This window comes from Myodes glareolus, chromosome 11 (assembly GCF_982192425.1).
Source record: "Myodes glareolus chromosome 11, mMyoGla1.1, whole genome shotgun sequence".
Classification (NCBI taxonomy): Eukaryota; Metazoa; Chordata; class Mammalia; order Rodentia; family Cricetidae; genus Myodes; species Myodes glareolus.
Genome location: NC_142036.1, coordinates 16551015 through 16568424, shown reverse-complemented (window position 1 = coordinate 16568424; position 17410 = coordinate 16551015). Strand labels below are relative to the sequence as shown.

At 45.6% G+C, this 17410-nt stretch overlaps 1 protein-coding gene across 1 annotated transcript; it reads right to left on the bottom strand.

Annotated features, from left to right (window-relative positions):
- Positions 1–6904: 6904 nt before the first annotated feature.
- Positions 6905–12420, bottom strand: Hsp90aa1 (heat shock protein 90 alpha family class A member 1). The gene is made up of 11 exons (XM_087911514.1): positions 12262–12420; positions 11532–11693; positions 11070–11436; positions 10620–10753; positions 9942–10262; positions 9633–9798; positions 9241–9431; positions 8865–9012; positions 8391–8659; positions 7889–8222; positions 6905–7573 (listed from the first exon to the last, which is right to left on the bottom strand). Exons 2-11 carry the CDS (start codon positions 11691–11693, stop codon positions 7464–7466), a joined length of 2202 nt encoding a protein of 733 aa, XP_087767640.1. The 5' UTR covers positions 12262–12420; the 3' UTR covers positions 6905–7463.
- Between the last annotated feature and the right edge of the window lie 4990 nt (positions 12421–17410).

Sequence of the window (17410 nt, the reverse complement as noted above, 5' to 3'; positions counted from 1 at the left end):
AAATGCTTTTTTCTTGGAGTTTTCTCACAAGCACTCAGAATTCCCATTGCATGATTCCGTTCTTGAACTGTGTCCCCACAGTGCTGCTAGGGACTGTGCACACTAGGTGAGTGCTCTACCAGTGGAATTACAACTCAAACCCTTAATTTCTTTTGATCTTTGGCACTTGCTTTATTCTATTCCATTTTACTTTGAGACAGGGTCTCACTATATCCCAGACTGGCCTCAAACTCAAGATCCTCTTCCTCAGTTTCCCAAGTGTGTTGGAGAGAGACCCAATACTCTTGTGTATCCCTCAGTTCTGTCTGGATGCTTCTCCAGCATAGCTCAGGATAGCTCTATCCCTTTTACTTCCTTCCCATCAACTAGAATACCAGGCTTGTCTAGTTTCCATGCCAACCACATGGAACATTTCTATATATTTCTAAGATCAAGCAGGCAAAATTTCTCTAGTCCAAGCCGGGTCTCACTCAGGGGAAGCACTGTAACTTCTCAGTTGTTCCACGCTGATGTCAAGATCACTTTCAGAAGGACAGAGAATATGCTTGCATTGCCAGATCATGTTTAGTTTGGTGCTGTCTTTTTCGTTTTGAGACAGGGTCTCACTATGTAGTCCTGCCTGGCTCATCTTGAACTTATTCTGTAGTTCAGGCTGGTCTCAAACGCACAGAGATCTGTCTGACTCTGGTCCCTGAGTGCTGGAGTTAAGGAGACACCTCTACTGAGTCCAGCCATCTGACTCTAACTTAAAATGCACTTGCTGGGCTGGGCAGTGGTGGCGCACGCCTTTAATCCCAGCACTTGGGAGACAGAGGCAGGCGGATCTCTGTAAATTAGAGGCCAGCATGATACAGAGCTAGTTCCAGACAGCTAGGGCTGTTACACAGAGAAACCCAGTCTTGGGAAAAAAAACACAACAACAACAAAAAACAACCAAAAAAAAACAAAAAAACAACACATTCTGGAGCTAGTGAAATGGCTCAACAGGTAACAACACTTGCTGCCAAGCCTGGCAACCTGGCCCTAAATTTGATTTGATTTCTGGAACCCAAGATGGAAGAAGAGAATGGGACCCCCTGAAAGTTGTCCTCTGACCTCCACACATGGCACATGTATGTGCATATGCATACATACGCCGTAATATAGAAAAATAGATAAAATGCATTTTCTGCCAGGTGTGATAGCAGGTCTGTAATCCCAGAACTTGGAGGCTGAGGCAGGAGGATGATCTCATAAGTTTTCGGTTGGGCTGCATAGTGACATCAAGGCCAGTCAGGACTACATAGTGGATGCTGTCTTAAAAACAAAACACCAAAATAGCAAAGGCCTGTAATCTCAGAACTTTGGGAGTAGAAGCAGAAAGAACAGAGTTCAAACTCATCTTATGTTACACAGGGAGTTAGAAGCCTGTTTGGACATAAAGTCCTGTCAAAACAAACAAAAACCAATTACCAAACAGAGAATACACGGGCTGGAAAGATGATTCGGCATTAACTGCACATACTTTTCGCAGAGGACTTGGCATCAGGCAACTCACAACTGCCTGGAAGTCCATGTCTTCCGACTCCCCATCGTACCTCATCACATGCTCAAACCCTCACTCAAGACACACACACACGATTTAAGAAAAAAATTAAGTCTAAAACAAACAAATGCTTCAACTGAAGGAGACCCCCACCCCCGACACACACACCGGGGGTTCTCTTCTGGACCCAGGATTAGGCACAAACCATACCCAAATACCTGTTTTTACAGAGATCCTTTTAAGATTTTTTTACTTTTGTGTAAGTGCTCTATTTGCCTGTATCCCTGCATGTCAGAGAGGGCATCAGATCAATTGGAGATGGTTGTGAGTCACCACGTGGGTGTTGGAATTGAACCTAGGTCCTCTGGAAGTGCTCTTTAACTGCTGAGTCAACTCTACAGCCCTGTGAGACTTTTTATTGAGCGGAGAAGAAAAGTTAAAGTGGCTGCTTTCTGACTCTGGCAGAAAAAGAGCAAATGACCTTGCATGTGTAATTTTTCTTTTTTTGAGACAGGGGGTCTCTCTGAAGCTTTTATTTACTTATTATGTATACAATATTCTGTCTACATGTATGCCTGCAGGCCAGAAGAGGGCACCAGACCTCATTACAGATGGTTGCTGGGAATTGAACTCTGGACCTTTGGAAGAGCAGGCAATGCTCTTAAACACTTAGCCATCTCTCCAGCCCCTCTCTGAAGCTTTGGAGCCTGTCCTGGAACTAGCTCTTGTAGCTCTTGTAGACCAGACTGGCCTCAAACTTCCACCTGCCACTGCCTCCCAAGTGCTGGGATTAAAGGTGTGCGCCACCACCTCCCAACTTATTTTTATTCTTTTGGTTTTTCGAGACAGGGTTTCTCTATAGCTTTGGTTTTGTTTTGCTTTTTTTAATTTACTTATTTTTATTTTATATACCTTGGTGTTTTGCCATGGGTGTCAGGTTCCCTGCAACTGAAGTTACAGACAGGTGTGAGCTGCCATGTTGGTGATGCTGGGAGTTGAACCTGGGTCCTGCCTCTGGAAAGACAGTCAGTGCTCTTAACCACTGAGCCATCTCTCCAGCCCCTATAGCTTTGGATCCTGTCCTGGAACTCGCTCTGTAGACCATGCTGGCCTTGAACTCACAGAGGTCCATCTGTCTCCGCCTCTTGAGTGATGGGATTAATGGCGTGCACCACCATCCAGTAGGGGTAATTTTTAAGAAGAGAAAAAGGGGAGGTCTGTGTTAGAATGGGCAAGGATGCAATGGTATAGTTTGACTGGACATGGTAATCAGGTGAACCAAAGGGTTTTTTGTTGTTGTTTGTTGAGACAGGGTTTCTCTGCGTAGCCCTAGCTGTCCTGAAATTTGCTCTATAGACCAGGCTGGCCTTGAACTCAGAAATTCTCCTCTGACTCCGGAGAGCTGGAATTAAAGACATGCACCACCACTGCCAACGGTGGCTCCAAACGGGGTTTTTGATTGCTGGACTTCAATATTTTGATAGCTGGACCTTGGTAGTCAGCTTCAGGAGGAAGTGAACAAATAAGGGAATAGACCTTGGTGGCTAGCTTTAGAAATGTAATCTAGTGGTTTTAGCAAGGCAGAGGGAATGGAGAATGCTGGCCAGGGTCCCTCCATCAACAAATCCAGTCCCAGAATTTTCACTGGTCAAGTGTCAAGGCTTTGAAGCGCTTTCATGGGCAGGTGAAACACGGTGGAGACCAACACCTGGCAGACAGTCAGTTCAGCTTCTCGGCTCTGCAGTAACATACTAACTTTGCTCAGACTTCAGGGTTGCTATTAATACACAGTGACTCACCAGAAGTGCAGCTTCCTGGAATGTTCTTCCTAAGGAGGTGATGTTCCTTCCCATGGAAGACAACTATGCAAATCATGAGCACATCCAGAACACTGGGGGGGGGAAGAGCTTCCTAAATGATACAAAAGCATGTAACCAATTGCCCTCTGCACAAACATAAATTATCAGTGTATTTACCAGTTAATTCATCCCACAAATATGAATCAGGCGCCTGCCTTGTGCACCAAGTCAGCAGTGAACAATTTCTGTCCACACACCTTTATTTTTTCGAGACAGGGTTTCTCTGTAGCTTTGGAGCCTGTTCTGGAACTAGCTCTCGTAGACCAGGCTGGCCTTGAACTCACCAAGATCTGCCTGCCTCCCAAGGGCTGGGATTAGCCTCCCAAGGGCTGGGATTAAAGGCATGCATCACCACCACCTTTTCAGTTGACAGTGGTTTCATTACAGTGTGCAATGCTACTACAGACGGTACATGGTAGGCTGGGTAGGTAGGGTAGGTTGGGGTGTAGTGCAGTGGTAGAACACTAACCTACAATGTGAGAGGTATTGAGTTATATCCTTAGCACCAGAGAGTGGGAGGGAGGTACAGAATGCAAGAACATTCAGGGGTACATGTCACAAAAAGATTTTCTCGAGAGTGGCATCTAAACAGGCAGAAAATGAAAGTGTTAAGCTGGAACACAAAGGCAGAGAGAGACCACGGCTGCCAAGTTAGTGTTTAATCAGGCCTGCTTGTGGGTAATGAAATGTTTTGAAAATAATGTGATCTTAGCATGACGGCTCACACCTGTAATCCTGGCACTGAGTGTGGTGAGTCCAGTTACATAGCAAGTTCAAAGACAACCTGGGCTACACAGAGGTCTCACAAGAAAAAATAAGCTATGGTTCCAGCCATAAAAAAGTTGAAACTTTTTTATGTTTCAACACTAAAAAAAGTTATGTTCAACATAACAAAGTGTTATGTTGAACACTTTTAGTCCTAGTACTTGGGATGTAGAGGCAGGTGGATTTGAGTTCGAGGTCAACTGGTTTACAGAGTGAGTTCCAGGACAGCCAGGGATACACTGAGAAATCCTGTCTCAGCTGGGCAGTGGTGATGCACACCTTTAATCCCAGCACTTGGGAGGCAGAGGCAGGTGGATCGCTGTGAGTTAGAGTTCAGCCTGGCCTGAAATAGCTGAACAAATAGCTAGTTCCAGGACAGGCTCCAAAGCTAGGGAAACCCTGTCTCAAAAAGGGAAAATAAAAAACCCCCAACAAACAACAAAAGCTAAAGATGTAACTCAGCACAGTGATAGAGCACTTAACATCCATAAGGTCCTATATTTAATGCCCAAGACTAAACACAGCAAAAACAGGGGATGGTGTGTACTTGTAATGCCATGCTTGGGAGGAAAACAGCTAAAGATATTTTTAGCTATGGAAGTTCAGATTAGCCTTGGCTGTTAAGACCCTGTGTCAGACTGAAATCAGATCCCTTTGCTGGCTAGTTTTGTGTCAATATCTGGAGAAAAAAAACCTTTTAGTAACTTTTAATCAGATTAGTATGGGATATGTCTGGAGGATAGTCTAGATTGTTAATTGCTATGCAAAGATCCAGCCCATTGTGGGGAGCACTATTCCCTATGTAAGTACATATACTCCCAAGATATATTGACAGAGGAAACAGTTCAGCACAAGAAAACAGGTAAATTGGCTCTCACTCATCTCTGCTCAGCTGTGGATGTGATAGAGGACTAGCTTAAGTTTGTGCAGCTGGATTTCGCAAAATGGTGGTCTATACCATGGTAGTATAAAAAGAGGCTTGGGTGGTGGTGGCGGCACATGCCTTTAATTCCAGTACTTGGGTAACGGCAGGTAGATGGGGGGAACCCTAAGATTGCGCTGTATGCAAGCCTGTAGGTCATCATCTTAGTAATAGCAGGGGAGCCCAGGTTCTGTAAGCAGGCTGAGCAAGCTGACCAGAGCTAGTAATAGGCACCCTCCATGGCCTCTGCCTTCCCTTCCCTGTTGGGTTTCTGTCCTGACTTCTTTGATAACAAAGCTGTGGAGGCGTAACATAAATAAGCCCTACACTCCAAGTTGGTCATGGTGTTTCACTGCACGAATAGTAACAATCCCTAAGTGTAATTGTGTCAGTAGACATGAGGACACAGCTGCTTCTTTGTTAAACATCTTTCAAAACCAGGTTTCTCTCTAGTTTTAGAAACTACAACAGGCTGGCTTCTGATCAAGAGATCTGCCAGTCTCTGCCTGAGTGCTAGAATGGAAGGCATATGTAGTTGACTGTCACTATGTACATCCATTTGTACAATTTGTCAATTTATACCACCTGACAAGCATCTCAAAGGCTTTGAAGTGATTTAGGATTAGACTCAAAACCGAATTGTGAATGCCTAGTAACCAAGTCCTTAGAATGGTAATTCAGCCTTGTTAATGCTGTGACCCTTTAATATAGTTCATGTTGTGACCCCAACCATATTATTTTTGCTGCTACTTCATAACTGCAATTTGAGTCTTAATGTATTTTTCCAAAGGTCTTAGGTGACCCCTGTGAAAGGGTCATTCTACTAACCCAAGTTGGAAACCACTGCCTTAGAGATTTTCAATAACTAATGTGACAAGCATGTAATAATGGTCCCTTAGTGTCTGATCTATGAAGACCAGAATTCTATGCTACCACCCTCCCCAAGCCATGCATTCAGATCAGGATCCTAATTTTATATACTGCTATTTCCATTTGCTATCTTCTGTCCAGGACTGCTTGTGTTAATAAGGATGAAAATTAAGGATCTTGCAAATACTACACGCACTAAGAGGCTAGCTCTATCATCCCTATAGAAGTTTCACCTTGAACTTCGGACCCTGTTACATCCTATCTACCTCTTCCTAACCCAGTTCCTTCAAGTACCTTCAACTACCTTCCACAATGATAAGATTCTATTAAGAGCCAGGCGGTGGTGGTGCAGAGAGCCTGGTTTACAAGAGCTAGTACTAGGTCAGGCTCCAAAGTTACAGAGAAACTCTTGTCTCAAAAAAAAAAAATTCTAGTAAGATTGTAAGATTTGGAAAGAAACCTGATACATGGTCACAGAATTAAGAACAAAAACACAAACACTACCAGTTCCACCAGAAAAACTGGGATTAGGCTATACATGGACTGAACTTCACCCTAAAAATTTAAGGCTAGATATGACTTAGTGTGTCACCATTTGGACAAGATAAAAAAAAATTTACTCTTGTGCCTACTAACAACAAAGTACCCAACTTTATGAGATTTCAGAGCCCAGACTGGCAGCAAACTATACAAAGATGACCTTGAACTCCAGTTCCTCCAGCTACCACCCACGGTATTGGCACAAATATGCCTCATTTATAAGGTGCTAGAACAATACCTAATACAAGTTGGGCTTGAGTGTTCTTTACCCTTACCCAAAAGTAATGGTTTTGAAAGAGATCTCAATATACAGGGAGGGCAGTCCAGTATTAAACTGAACTGTTCCACTGGGCAAATGGAGCAATAAGAACCAACCACAAAATTCCCACACCTCTACTTAAAAAAACAAAAACCACACAGATGTCACAACTTTTTTTCTCATCTGTATTTACCTTTTAAAGCAGAATGTGATTGGGCACTGTATTTCCACTCACAAGCCTTGCTGAGTTACAAGACCTAGGGAAGCTTAGGTTTTTGTTCTTGGTACTTTGGAAAACAAGCCACATGGGGTTCCTGTTTTAGCTTGTGTTCTTACTTCTAAGATTAGTACATGCAGAACTATAGGGGATGAAAAATTTTAAGATGAAACTTAAGCCATCTTAATTTTTTTCTTTTAAACATGAAGCTATCTCAGAACACTTCCAAGTGAAATTATTTGGTCTAATAAGGGATCCAGCTTGACAGCTAAACACTTCAGACCACAAAGTTAATAGGTTACATTACGTCTTACAACAAACGTTCTACCAACCTATTGAATCAAACCTATAGTATCACAGTATCACACAAGTAGAAAGAAATTTTATCTTCCCCTTAGTTTTCATGCCACACAGATGCTTTAAATGTTAACAAAAATAAACAAAAATCCTGGGAAATATATTATCAGAAGGAATGATAGTAAGCAAACATATAGTTCTGGTGAAGCTTAGTCTACTTCTTCCATGCGTGATGTGTCGTCATCTCCTTCCAGGGGTGGCATTTCTTCAGTTACAGCAGCACTGGTATCATCCACAGTAGGATCATCTTCATCAATACCTGTTTTGGGGATAAAGTGTTACAGTTGTTAATACCAGCTAAGGAGCCTCAATTTGCTGTAGACTGAGCATTAACAAAACCTCATACCATGCAGGCCAAATATATGCCTATAAACCCCAGTACCTGAGAGGTAGAGAGGCAGAATTGTCCAGGGGCACCCTCAGCTATATAATACACACATGGCTAGTGTGGGCTAAATGTGACTATGCTGAACAGCAATAATCCATTTTTGTCTCACACAGCTCAAAATTAACATATCCCATTCAACATGTTTCTTTTCCTTCTAACATGTAGTCTGCATAGTCTGCAGCTTACCTAGACCAAGCTTGATCATCCTGTAGATCCTGTTAGCGTGTGTCTGGGGATCTTCCAGACTGAAACCAGAAGACAGGAGTGCAGTTTCATACAGCAAGATGACCAGATCCTTCACAGATTTGTCGTTCTTGTCGGCCTCTGCCTTTTGCCGGAGGGTTTCAATAATGGAGTGATCAGGGTTTATCTCCAGGTGCTTCTTTGCTGCCATGTAACCCATCGTTGAGTTGTCTCTGAGGGCTTGAGCTTTCATGATTCTTTCCATGTTTGCTGTCCACCCATATGTGCTTGTGACAATACAGCATGGGGATGTCACCAATCGGTTTGATACAACCACCTATTAAAAAAAAAAATCAGGCCATGACTAAGGTCTACAAAAACTGACCAGAAATAGTTATTTGCAAATATAGGCAGTTATGTAACCCATCAAACTAAGTATTTCTAAGGTAAAAAGACCAAGTAGCAGGTTAGCCAGTGATAGCAGCACAAGGAAACATTCACATACCTTTTCAACCTTTTTCTCCAAAATATCTTTCATAATTTTGCAGAGGTTTTCGAATTTTGTCTTTTTTTCTTCCTGCTTCTTTTTCTCCTCTTCATCTTCTGGAAGCTCCAGTCCTTCTTTGGTAACTGACACCAAGGTCTTGCCTTCAAATTCCTTCAGTTGTTGCACACAATATTCATCAATGGGCTCAATCATATAGATTACTTCTAAGCCATGCTTTCGGAGGCGTTCCACAAAAGCCGAATTAGCGACTTGGTCCTTGGTCTCACCTGAGAAATATATTGTAAAGTTGATGGTACATTCCTCTAAATCCCAGCACTTGGGAAAGAAAAAGGTTTTCATGTTGCTGGGCAATGGCACTTACATGCCCTTAATTGCAGCAGAGGCAGGCAAGATCTTAGTTAAGGCCAACCGGGTGACATTCTTGCTTACAGAAAGAGCATCACACAGAACAGCTATTTACTTAACCATCACCTGTAATAAAGTAGATGTGCTTCTGGTTTTCCTTCATTCGGGTGCAATAATCTTTGAGAGAAACCATCTCATCTCCAGAGGCAGATGTGTAGTATCGCAACAGCTCTGAAAGCTTCTTCCGATTTTGAGAGTCTTCGTGAATTCCAAGCTGAAACAAAAAAGCATAGAAATGTTTCACACATGTACATATAGAACCAGTCTTTTATCCCAATTCTTGGTAGGCAGAGGCAGGAGGATCTAAGTTTGAGGTCTGCCTGATCCAGTTCCACACAGCCAGAGTGCTACATAGTTAAAACCCATTTCAAAAACCAACCACCAACCAAAAACTGGAGCTATTGAATGCTGCCAGTAGCAGGAAAATGTTGTCAACACCAACCTTTATATTTTTTGAGAACTGCTCATAAAACTTTTTGTAGTTTTCTTTATCTTCTGCCAGCTCAGTGAATAGTTCTAAGCATTTCTTGACCAAATTCTTTCTGATAACTTTCAAAATTTTGCTTTGCTGCAACATTTCTCGGGAGATATTTAGAGGAAGATCCTCAGAATCCACCACTCCTCTAATGAAATCTAGGGAGGAAAAGACCAAAGATAAACAAATTGTTCCGAAACTTAATGCTGCAGGGGATTGAACCCAGAGCCTCAAGTTAGGCTAGGACTCTGCCAATAGGTTACATTGCCAGTCCCCCAAACCAGGGCAGACCCCGAAGAAGTAATGGGATTACTTTTCTTGACTGTTACCAGTGCTTTTTCTTTTTTATTCATACTTACTCAAATACTCAGGAATTAACTCCTCACAGTTATCCATGATGAAAACTCTGCGCACATACAACTTGATGTTGTTCTTTTTCTTTCTGTTTTCAAACAGGTCAAAAGGAGCACGCCTTGGGACAAAAAGGAGGGCCCGGAATTCCAATTGCCCTTCAACAGAAAAATGCTGCAATAGAATGAAATACTTTTAACTGCCAGACAAACTTCTCCACTGTGCTATTTGACAGATACTCAACATAAAAGGGTTATAAAGATAATCCAAACTACAAAGGCAGACTGGCTTTAAGCACTCAGTAGTCAGTCACTCACCTTTACTGCCAAATGTTCTTCCCAATCGTTGGTTAAGCTCTTGTAGAACTCTCCATATTCTTCATTAGTAATGTCATCAGGATTTCTGGTCCAAATAGGCTTTGTTTTGTTGAGTTCTTCCTGATCGATGTACTTTTCCTTTATCTTCTTCTTCTTCTTCTTGTCACCATCCTTCTTTTCTTCCTCTTCTTCATCGGAACCGACATCTTCTATTTCAGGCTTGTCGTCAGACTCTTTTTCTTCTTTTTCCTTCTCTTCCTCTTTATCTTCTTTTTCTTCAGCTTCATCATCACTTACTTCCTTATCACGTTCCTTCTCCACCTTCAAAGAAACACATGTCAATATTTGCACTGTACATTATACACTAAAGGATAGACTAAGGAATGAAATATAATTAGTCAAACCCAAGTGGTGATCAGTAAGTATCACCTAGACTTTCTCAACAGCCCTTTTCAGTGTACAAAGACCTACCGAACTGGTTCCAAATAGGCTTCAAGCTATCTCTAGTAAACATCAGGTTCACTACTACTTTTAATAACTAGGATCTTTTGGGGAGAGGGAAGGGGAGCAGAGAAAAACATAGCACAACAACAAAAAATAAAGACAAAAAAGTTGAACTAGGATTTTAGTTTCAATTATCCTATAGAAATTTACTCTGCAGTTGAACGTCATACTTACGAAGAGAGTAATGGGATAGCCAATAAACTGAGAATGTTTCTTCACGATTTCTTTTATTCTCCTTTCCTCCAAGTACTCAGTTTGGTCTTCTTTCAGGTGTAAGATGACCTTTGTTCCACGACCCATTGGCTCCCCTAGGGAAAAAAAAAGATAATGGCCTAAATTTAAAAAATGGCTATTAATAACCTTAGCACTTGATGGAGATTTGAGATGAATGAAATCAAAACTAAAATAACGCATCATCACCTCACTATTCCCAAAAGCAAACACTACAGATGCAAAGGCCCCACTGTTTGCACCACTGAGCAAACATTAGCTGTACAATTTTGTATTTCCTCCAGCAGCCCAGCTCCTCCATCCCCCTTCAACAATTCTGTTGGAGGACTTCACATCTCACAGAGCTCTCCAGTTCTCCCAACTACCACTTACAAAACTCTGGCCTTTGCCTACCTGTGTCAGTCCTCACTGTGAACGATCCCCCGGCTGAGGATTCCCAGGCGTACTGCTCATCGTCATTATGTTTGGTGATCACAGTCACTTTCTCAGCGACCAAATACGCAGAGTAAAAACCAACACCAAACTGGCCAATCATAGAAATATCTGCACCAGCCTGCAAAGCCTCCATGAAGGCTTTGGTGCCAGACTTGGCAATGGTACCAAGATTATTGATCAAGTCGGCCTTGGTCATTCCAATTCCAGTATCCACAATGGTGAGGGTTCGATCTTGTTTGTTGGGAATAAGATTAATATGCAGTTCCTTCCCAGAGTCTAGTTTGCTAGGGTCTGTCAGACTCTCGTATCTGATCTTGTCCAGAGCCTATTAAGAGAGCATGAAAAACGTCAAGCATAAAGCCAAGCTACAAGGTGAATTTCTAAGGAACCAAAACCCAATTCTCCAACGATAACACTCACATCTGATGAATTGGAAATGAGCTCCCTCAGAAAGATCTCTTTGTTCGAATAGAATGTGTTGATGATCAAGGACATCAACTGGGCAATTTCTGCCTGAAAGGCAAAAGTCTCGACCTCTTCCTCCTCCATGGGTTGGTCCTGGGTCTGGGTTTCCTCAGGCATCTAGAAAGAGTACAGCGCTGCTGTGAGCATCATGATATGTCTACAGCCATACTAATGACTTCCCACTCTAGAAATGTATTTTGAGACCAATATTCCGGATTAGGAAGGGAACGAAACAGGGAAAGGCGAGAAGGGGAGGATGGATGACAAAGGGATGACCTCATTTCAGAATGCGGTAATTACGAGGCGCATGTGCGCGCCTCCGGGAGAGCGTTCGGACCCAAGCGGCTCCACGCACGCCGTCCCCAACGGCCACCCTCCCCCCCCAGCCCTCCGCTATGGCGCCTCCGTCCTCCGCCCGCGCCTCAGGAGCACCAGCGAGAGCCGCGGAGGCCTAGCTGAGGCAGGAATCGAGCGCTCGCCTCGCCCGCCGCCGCTCCCTTCCAGCAGCGCTTGCCGCATCCTGGGCCTGGGGCTAAGGCGCGGAGGCCGCCCGGGGCCTAGGGGCCATGGCCGCCCACCTCCGCGGGCTGAGGGAGCTCGGAACGCGCCCCGGCACCGCCGCCGTGCCGCATGAGGAGACCACCTCGCCCCCACATCCCCACTAAACCCCTCGTAGAGGCCTCACCTTTGCTGAGTGACCACGCACGAAACGTGACTAGCCGCACCTCGACACCGAAGCAACTGGCGCGCCGCCCCCCAGCGCCGGCCTTATATAGACGCGGGCCCGCCCAGCGCGCGCGCAGCTTTTTCCAGAAGCCTCCCGAACCTTCCGGAAGAACCCTCCCCAACCGCCGCCGCGGCCGCGCGCCTGCGCCTGCGCACTGGCAGGGTCCCGCCCCTCCGCCGGGAGCGCGCAGAACGAACGCAAGCCCTTCCTCCACAGCTAGGCGCTCTGCGCCTGCGTAGTGAGGTGCCTTCCGGGGCCGCGCGCCGCCGGCCACGCCATCCAGCGCATGCGCCTGAGAGGCGCCATGTGAGCGCTTTGGAATAGGGCTCGTCTCCTAGGTGCCGGGGAAAGGGATGTTCTGTTGTGAGCGCGCGCTCTGTGTGGACCGGCGGCCGGCCTGTCTGCCGCGCACATGGCCTTTGCATTGGTTTGTTCTCAGTGAGACGCAGAAAAGGGCGCCTGCCCTGGGTTCCCCATTGCAGAAGAAGGCCCGCGTAGGGGAGGCTGCGGGCCCCTGGCTTCCGCCCGGAACGGAAGGTCCGCTTGTCGCAGCGGGCGGGTCTCTTAGGTCCAGTGCGTGGCTACCACAGTCTGAATTTCAGGGCTGTTCCCGCCGTAGCCTGTCCCGAAACCTTACTGTGGGCAGTGCGTGGTTCATTCTCTAAATCCGGCCATAGTGCCTGGGGCTTTCTCTTTGACCAGAACCGCGACCCTCAAACATCAGAGTCGTTCTGTCAGGGATTTAGTTAACAAACCGGTGCTACCCTGTTAACTTATCGTAATTTGGGGGCCGGAGAGGGCTCATCCAGCAAATGCGCTAGAGTTTGATACCTGGAAGCCACATGGCGGAAAATGAATTAACCCTCAGCACCGTGACACCCACGTGCTCCCCCACACACAATGGAAAAATAAGTGTAAAGGGCTGGAGAGACGGCTCAGCGGCTAAGAGCTCTTAGTGCTACCAGCACACATGGAAGGCAGCTCACAGTCACCTGGACCTCCAATTCTAGGAGACAAAAAGTCTGCTAATGGCCTCTGCGGGTACCAGGGGCAGGACACACATGTTGCACTGACATACATTCAGTCTAAAAACTCAAAACTCATTTAGAGCAACAAAAAAAGCCTATCCTGATTTTTGAAGCACCCTTAAAATGATTAAGGTACCTTGTCTCGAAAAACAAACCAAAAAAAAAAACCCCTCTCATTTTTAAAAATACATCATAATGGCTCCTGCCTTTAAAATGGAGTCAGGCAGATTCCGCGCTTGCTGTGTAGACCAGGCGGGCCTACTTCTGCCTCCTGAGGTGTGCACCTGTGCACCGCTGTACCAGATGGGGTAGTCTCTTACAGTGGCACTTGCTTTCCCTGGAGCTACCGTTTGTGTTGGGTACCTGGACCATTAGCTGTTGGCCTTAACCGTGTGTAGCAAGCGTCACAAATCAAGCTCCGAGCTACAGAGAAGTATTTTGCTTCTTTGGCCTTTTGGTTTCCACACTGGGAATTGAACCCAAGGCTTCCTACTTGCTATGCTAGGCAAGCCAAACCCTACCTCTCAGCTACATCCCCAGCTCTCTTTTCATTTTTTGAGACAGGGTGTCAGTTGCCAGTATTGGCTCTGAAGGAACAGTAGCTCAGGCAGACTGTGAATTTGCTATCCTCTTAGCTTTCAGGTAGCAGGTGGATCTCTGTGAGATCAAGGCTAGCCTGGGCTACACAGAGAGCTCTTTGCCCGCCAGGGATATGTAGAGAAACCCTGTTTTAAACAGAACAACATCAAAGGCCATAGCTCTGGGGGCCAAAGAGGTGACTCAGTGGGTAAAGGGCTTGTCATGGCAGTGCTGAGTTCAGATCTCTGGCAGTCATATAAATGCCAGGTAACCGTGGAGGCAATACCTGGTCCAAGAAAGACCACAAACTGAGACACCACCCAGGAACAGACCATCCACAGGAAATTCCTAAGGTTCCAACCATTGTAGACAGCATCACAAGCCAGCACATACCCATCGTTTTTCACCAGGACACCCCTAGACAAATTGAACCTGTCACCCCACACCCAGCTAATGCAACTTTTCTGGTTTTTGTCTTAAAATAGTGTCCTTTAGAAGGGCGGGCTACCTCCTCTTGCCACATCTGTGCTGACGAGGTCCCGGCAGGCTTGTAATGTAATGTGCACACAATAAACCTTGCTTTTGCATTTCGGTGAGTCAGTCTCCCTGGTGGTCTTTCGGTGCCCCCATGGACCAGGTATAACAGTGATAACGGAAAGCAAGCCTTCCCTCTGGGGTCTAGCTGAAGTCCCTCACCAGTTGAGAGTCAAGATCTTCAAAACAATGGACAGCATTTGCTGTGAAGGTTGCCTACAGAGACAATGTTCCTTGATATAGAGATATTTCAGATAAGATTTTCAAAAAGAGGGGCTGAACTGATAGCCTAGCAGTCAAGAACCCAACCTTCCAGAGTACCAGGGTTCAGTTCCCAGCACACACATGACAGCTCTCATCTGTCACTCCAGTCCCAGGGGATCTGACTCCTCAGGCACTGTACATACATGGTACACAGACATTCATTCAGGTAAACACTCATACACACAAAAATAAAATCTAAAAAAAAGTTAAAATGAACCATCCTTAAGACCTAAACATCAAAGCTGGGTGGTGGTGGCACACACCTTTAATCCCAGCACTCAGGAGGCAGAGATCGGCGGAGTTTGAGGAAAGTCTGGTCTACAAGAGCTAGTTCCAGGATAGGCTCCAAAGCTACACAGTGAACCCCTGTCTCGAAAAATCAAAAAAAAAAAAAAAAATCAAAAAAAAAAAAAGAAAAGAAAAAGAAAAAAAAGATCTAAACATCAGGCTAGAGAGATGACACAGCAGTTAAGAGCATTGATTGCTCTTTCAGAGGATTCAGGTTCAACTCCCAGTAGTTATGTGGCAGCTCACAACTGTCTGTAACTCCAGTTCCAGAGCTTCTGATATCCTCACATAGACAGACATGCCGGCAAACACCAAGGCATATTAAAACAAACATACAACCGGGTGGTGGTGGTGGTAGGGTTTCTCTACGTAGCCCTGGCTGTGCTGGAATCCATTCTGTAGACCAGGCTAGCTTCGAATTCACAGATCTGCCTGTCTCTGCCTCCCGAGTGCTGGGATTACAGGTGTGCGCCACTGCTGCCCAGCTGCCTCACACCCTTTTCTAGATATGAACCTAAAATGTTCTGGGAATCTCAGACTAGACTAAAAACTTTGGCGTATGGTAAAAACATCTGAACTGTGCCTGCCACTTTAGTGGCTTGTGGTTTTTAGCTTATATTTGTCATCTTATGCCATGCACCCCAGGACCCACCAGGATCTCACATAAGTTCTTCAGCACCTCTTTGAAACGTGACTCTAGAAGCCACTGAGGTCATATATATCGCTCATAAAAAGACACTTGAGATAATTCTCCTCAAGCTCAATAGAGGCCTGAGTCTCAGTAGTTTTTCTTAAGGCAATACCTGGTTCTAAGAGAGACCACAAACTGAGGCCACCCAGGCACCACCCAGAACAGACCAGCCAAAGGAAATTCCTAAGGTTCCAACCATTGTAGATAGGATCACCTGCCAGCACACACCCATCGCTTTTCACCAGGACACCCCTAGACAAAAGTCAGCCAATCAGGAGTCCTGAACCTTAGAAATCCCTCACCCCCACCTTTGCTACTATAAAAACCCAACCCTAGCTGAGCTTGGGGCTCTTCGACCATTCGAATACAGTGGACTCGTGGAGAGTCCCAATTTGCAAACTTGTGTAAGAATCAACTTGTCTCTAAATTTTTTCATCGGTGAAGAATCCTAGCTTCACCTAAGTGTAGTTACCTGAAAGAACCCAGGCAGCTGCAGGCAGCGACATGAGATTGTGGCCCATGTCCCAGTGTGGCTGGCAATTTTTGGGAAATAGATGGGCTTGGGCAGGCACAATGACAGTTCAATGGAAAATAAGGGGAGAGACTGGGGTATGCCCTGCTACAATGTGGGTGTAGAGAGAAGGGTTAGGATCTCCCCTCAACTGTCTCTTTGACCCCCATGTCATCCCATCACGAAAGTCCAGGCCTTATCTGCCAGTGCTTATCTGGAGGCAGGGATGGGACAGTTGTGCCTGAGTCCCACATTAGCAAATGCTCCGACCTCCAGTGGCACCCCTTAGAAGCTCTGAGAGAGGGGAACACACCAGAAAGATGTGAACAACCAGTGGGGTGAGCTTAGCCAGGTTCTTCAGTCCTGTGAGCCCAGAGGTCTTGGAGGTGACCTGGAACTTCTTTCCCCAGAAGGCAGCTGTTTCCTCAAACCTGCTGAGTCATCCCATTCCTCAATCTCCTTCTGCTTCCCTGAGGGCTGTTGCGCCTGCTGTGATTTTTTTTTTTTTGAACTGTTCTTTCTCCTATACTCAGGAGCTACTTTGAAACAATCCAAGCCTCTAGGAACCCACCCAAGGCCCCCCCTTAACTGGCTTTTGCTGGGCTGATTTGTGCCTTTCTCAGCAGAAACCCCTCAGACACCATGCCCTCACTATCTAGGCTGTCAGCCCCAGGTCCCCACTAGGCAGCTCATCCCCCCTGTCCCCAGTATGGGACCCAGCCCACATATGCACTGACTGGGGAGAACCCCTCCTCTATCCATCTCCGTGTTAGACCCATACCTGCAGGTCTGTCACCAGGTCACGACAATACTATCCACACTGGTGAATGTTCAGTTTAGGACAGCCGGGTGGGACAGCTCTGTCAGCCCTGACCAAATTATCTAGCAAGTTTAAAAAGAATATAGAGGCTGGATTTGCTCAGTGGTAGAGGAGATGTTTTATGTGTGCAAGGCACTAAGTTCCAGCCACAGCACAGAGGCACACAGGTGCACGTAGAGCGAAGAAATGCGTTCAGGGAGAACCAGAAGAGACTCTAAAAGGGCGAGGGGCTGCTGCATAGCTTTCTGGTTTGTTCTAGTCTCTCTCTTCCTCTCTTGAGTTCCGTTTTCTCAGCCCCGCACAGCCCCTAAAGCAGCACAGGTTTGGTAATGTTCACTGCTCTTGAGGCGGTGGGACCTGGGAGAGAAGGGCCTAGACAGACTAAATAAAGT

What these genes read in the sequence shown, in the direction of transcription:
- Hsp90aa1 (XM_087911514.1), bottom strand. Translation starts at nt 11,693, where the DNA reads ATGCCTGAGGAAACCCAGACCCAGGACCAACCCATGGAGGAGGAAGAG. An exon ending in GCACATCTACTTTATTACAG is followed by an intron (nt 8,660 to 8,864) that starts GTGATGGTTAAG and finishes TATATTTCTCAG; the next exon opens with GTGAGACCAAGGACCAAGTC. An exon ending in GATGATCAAGCTTGGTCTAG is followed by an intron (nt 7,574 to 7,888) that starts GTAAGCTGCAGA and finishes TCCCCAAAACAG; the next exon opens with GTATTGATGAAGATGATCCT.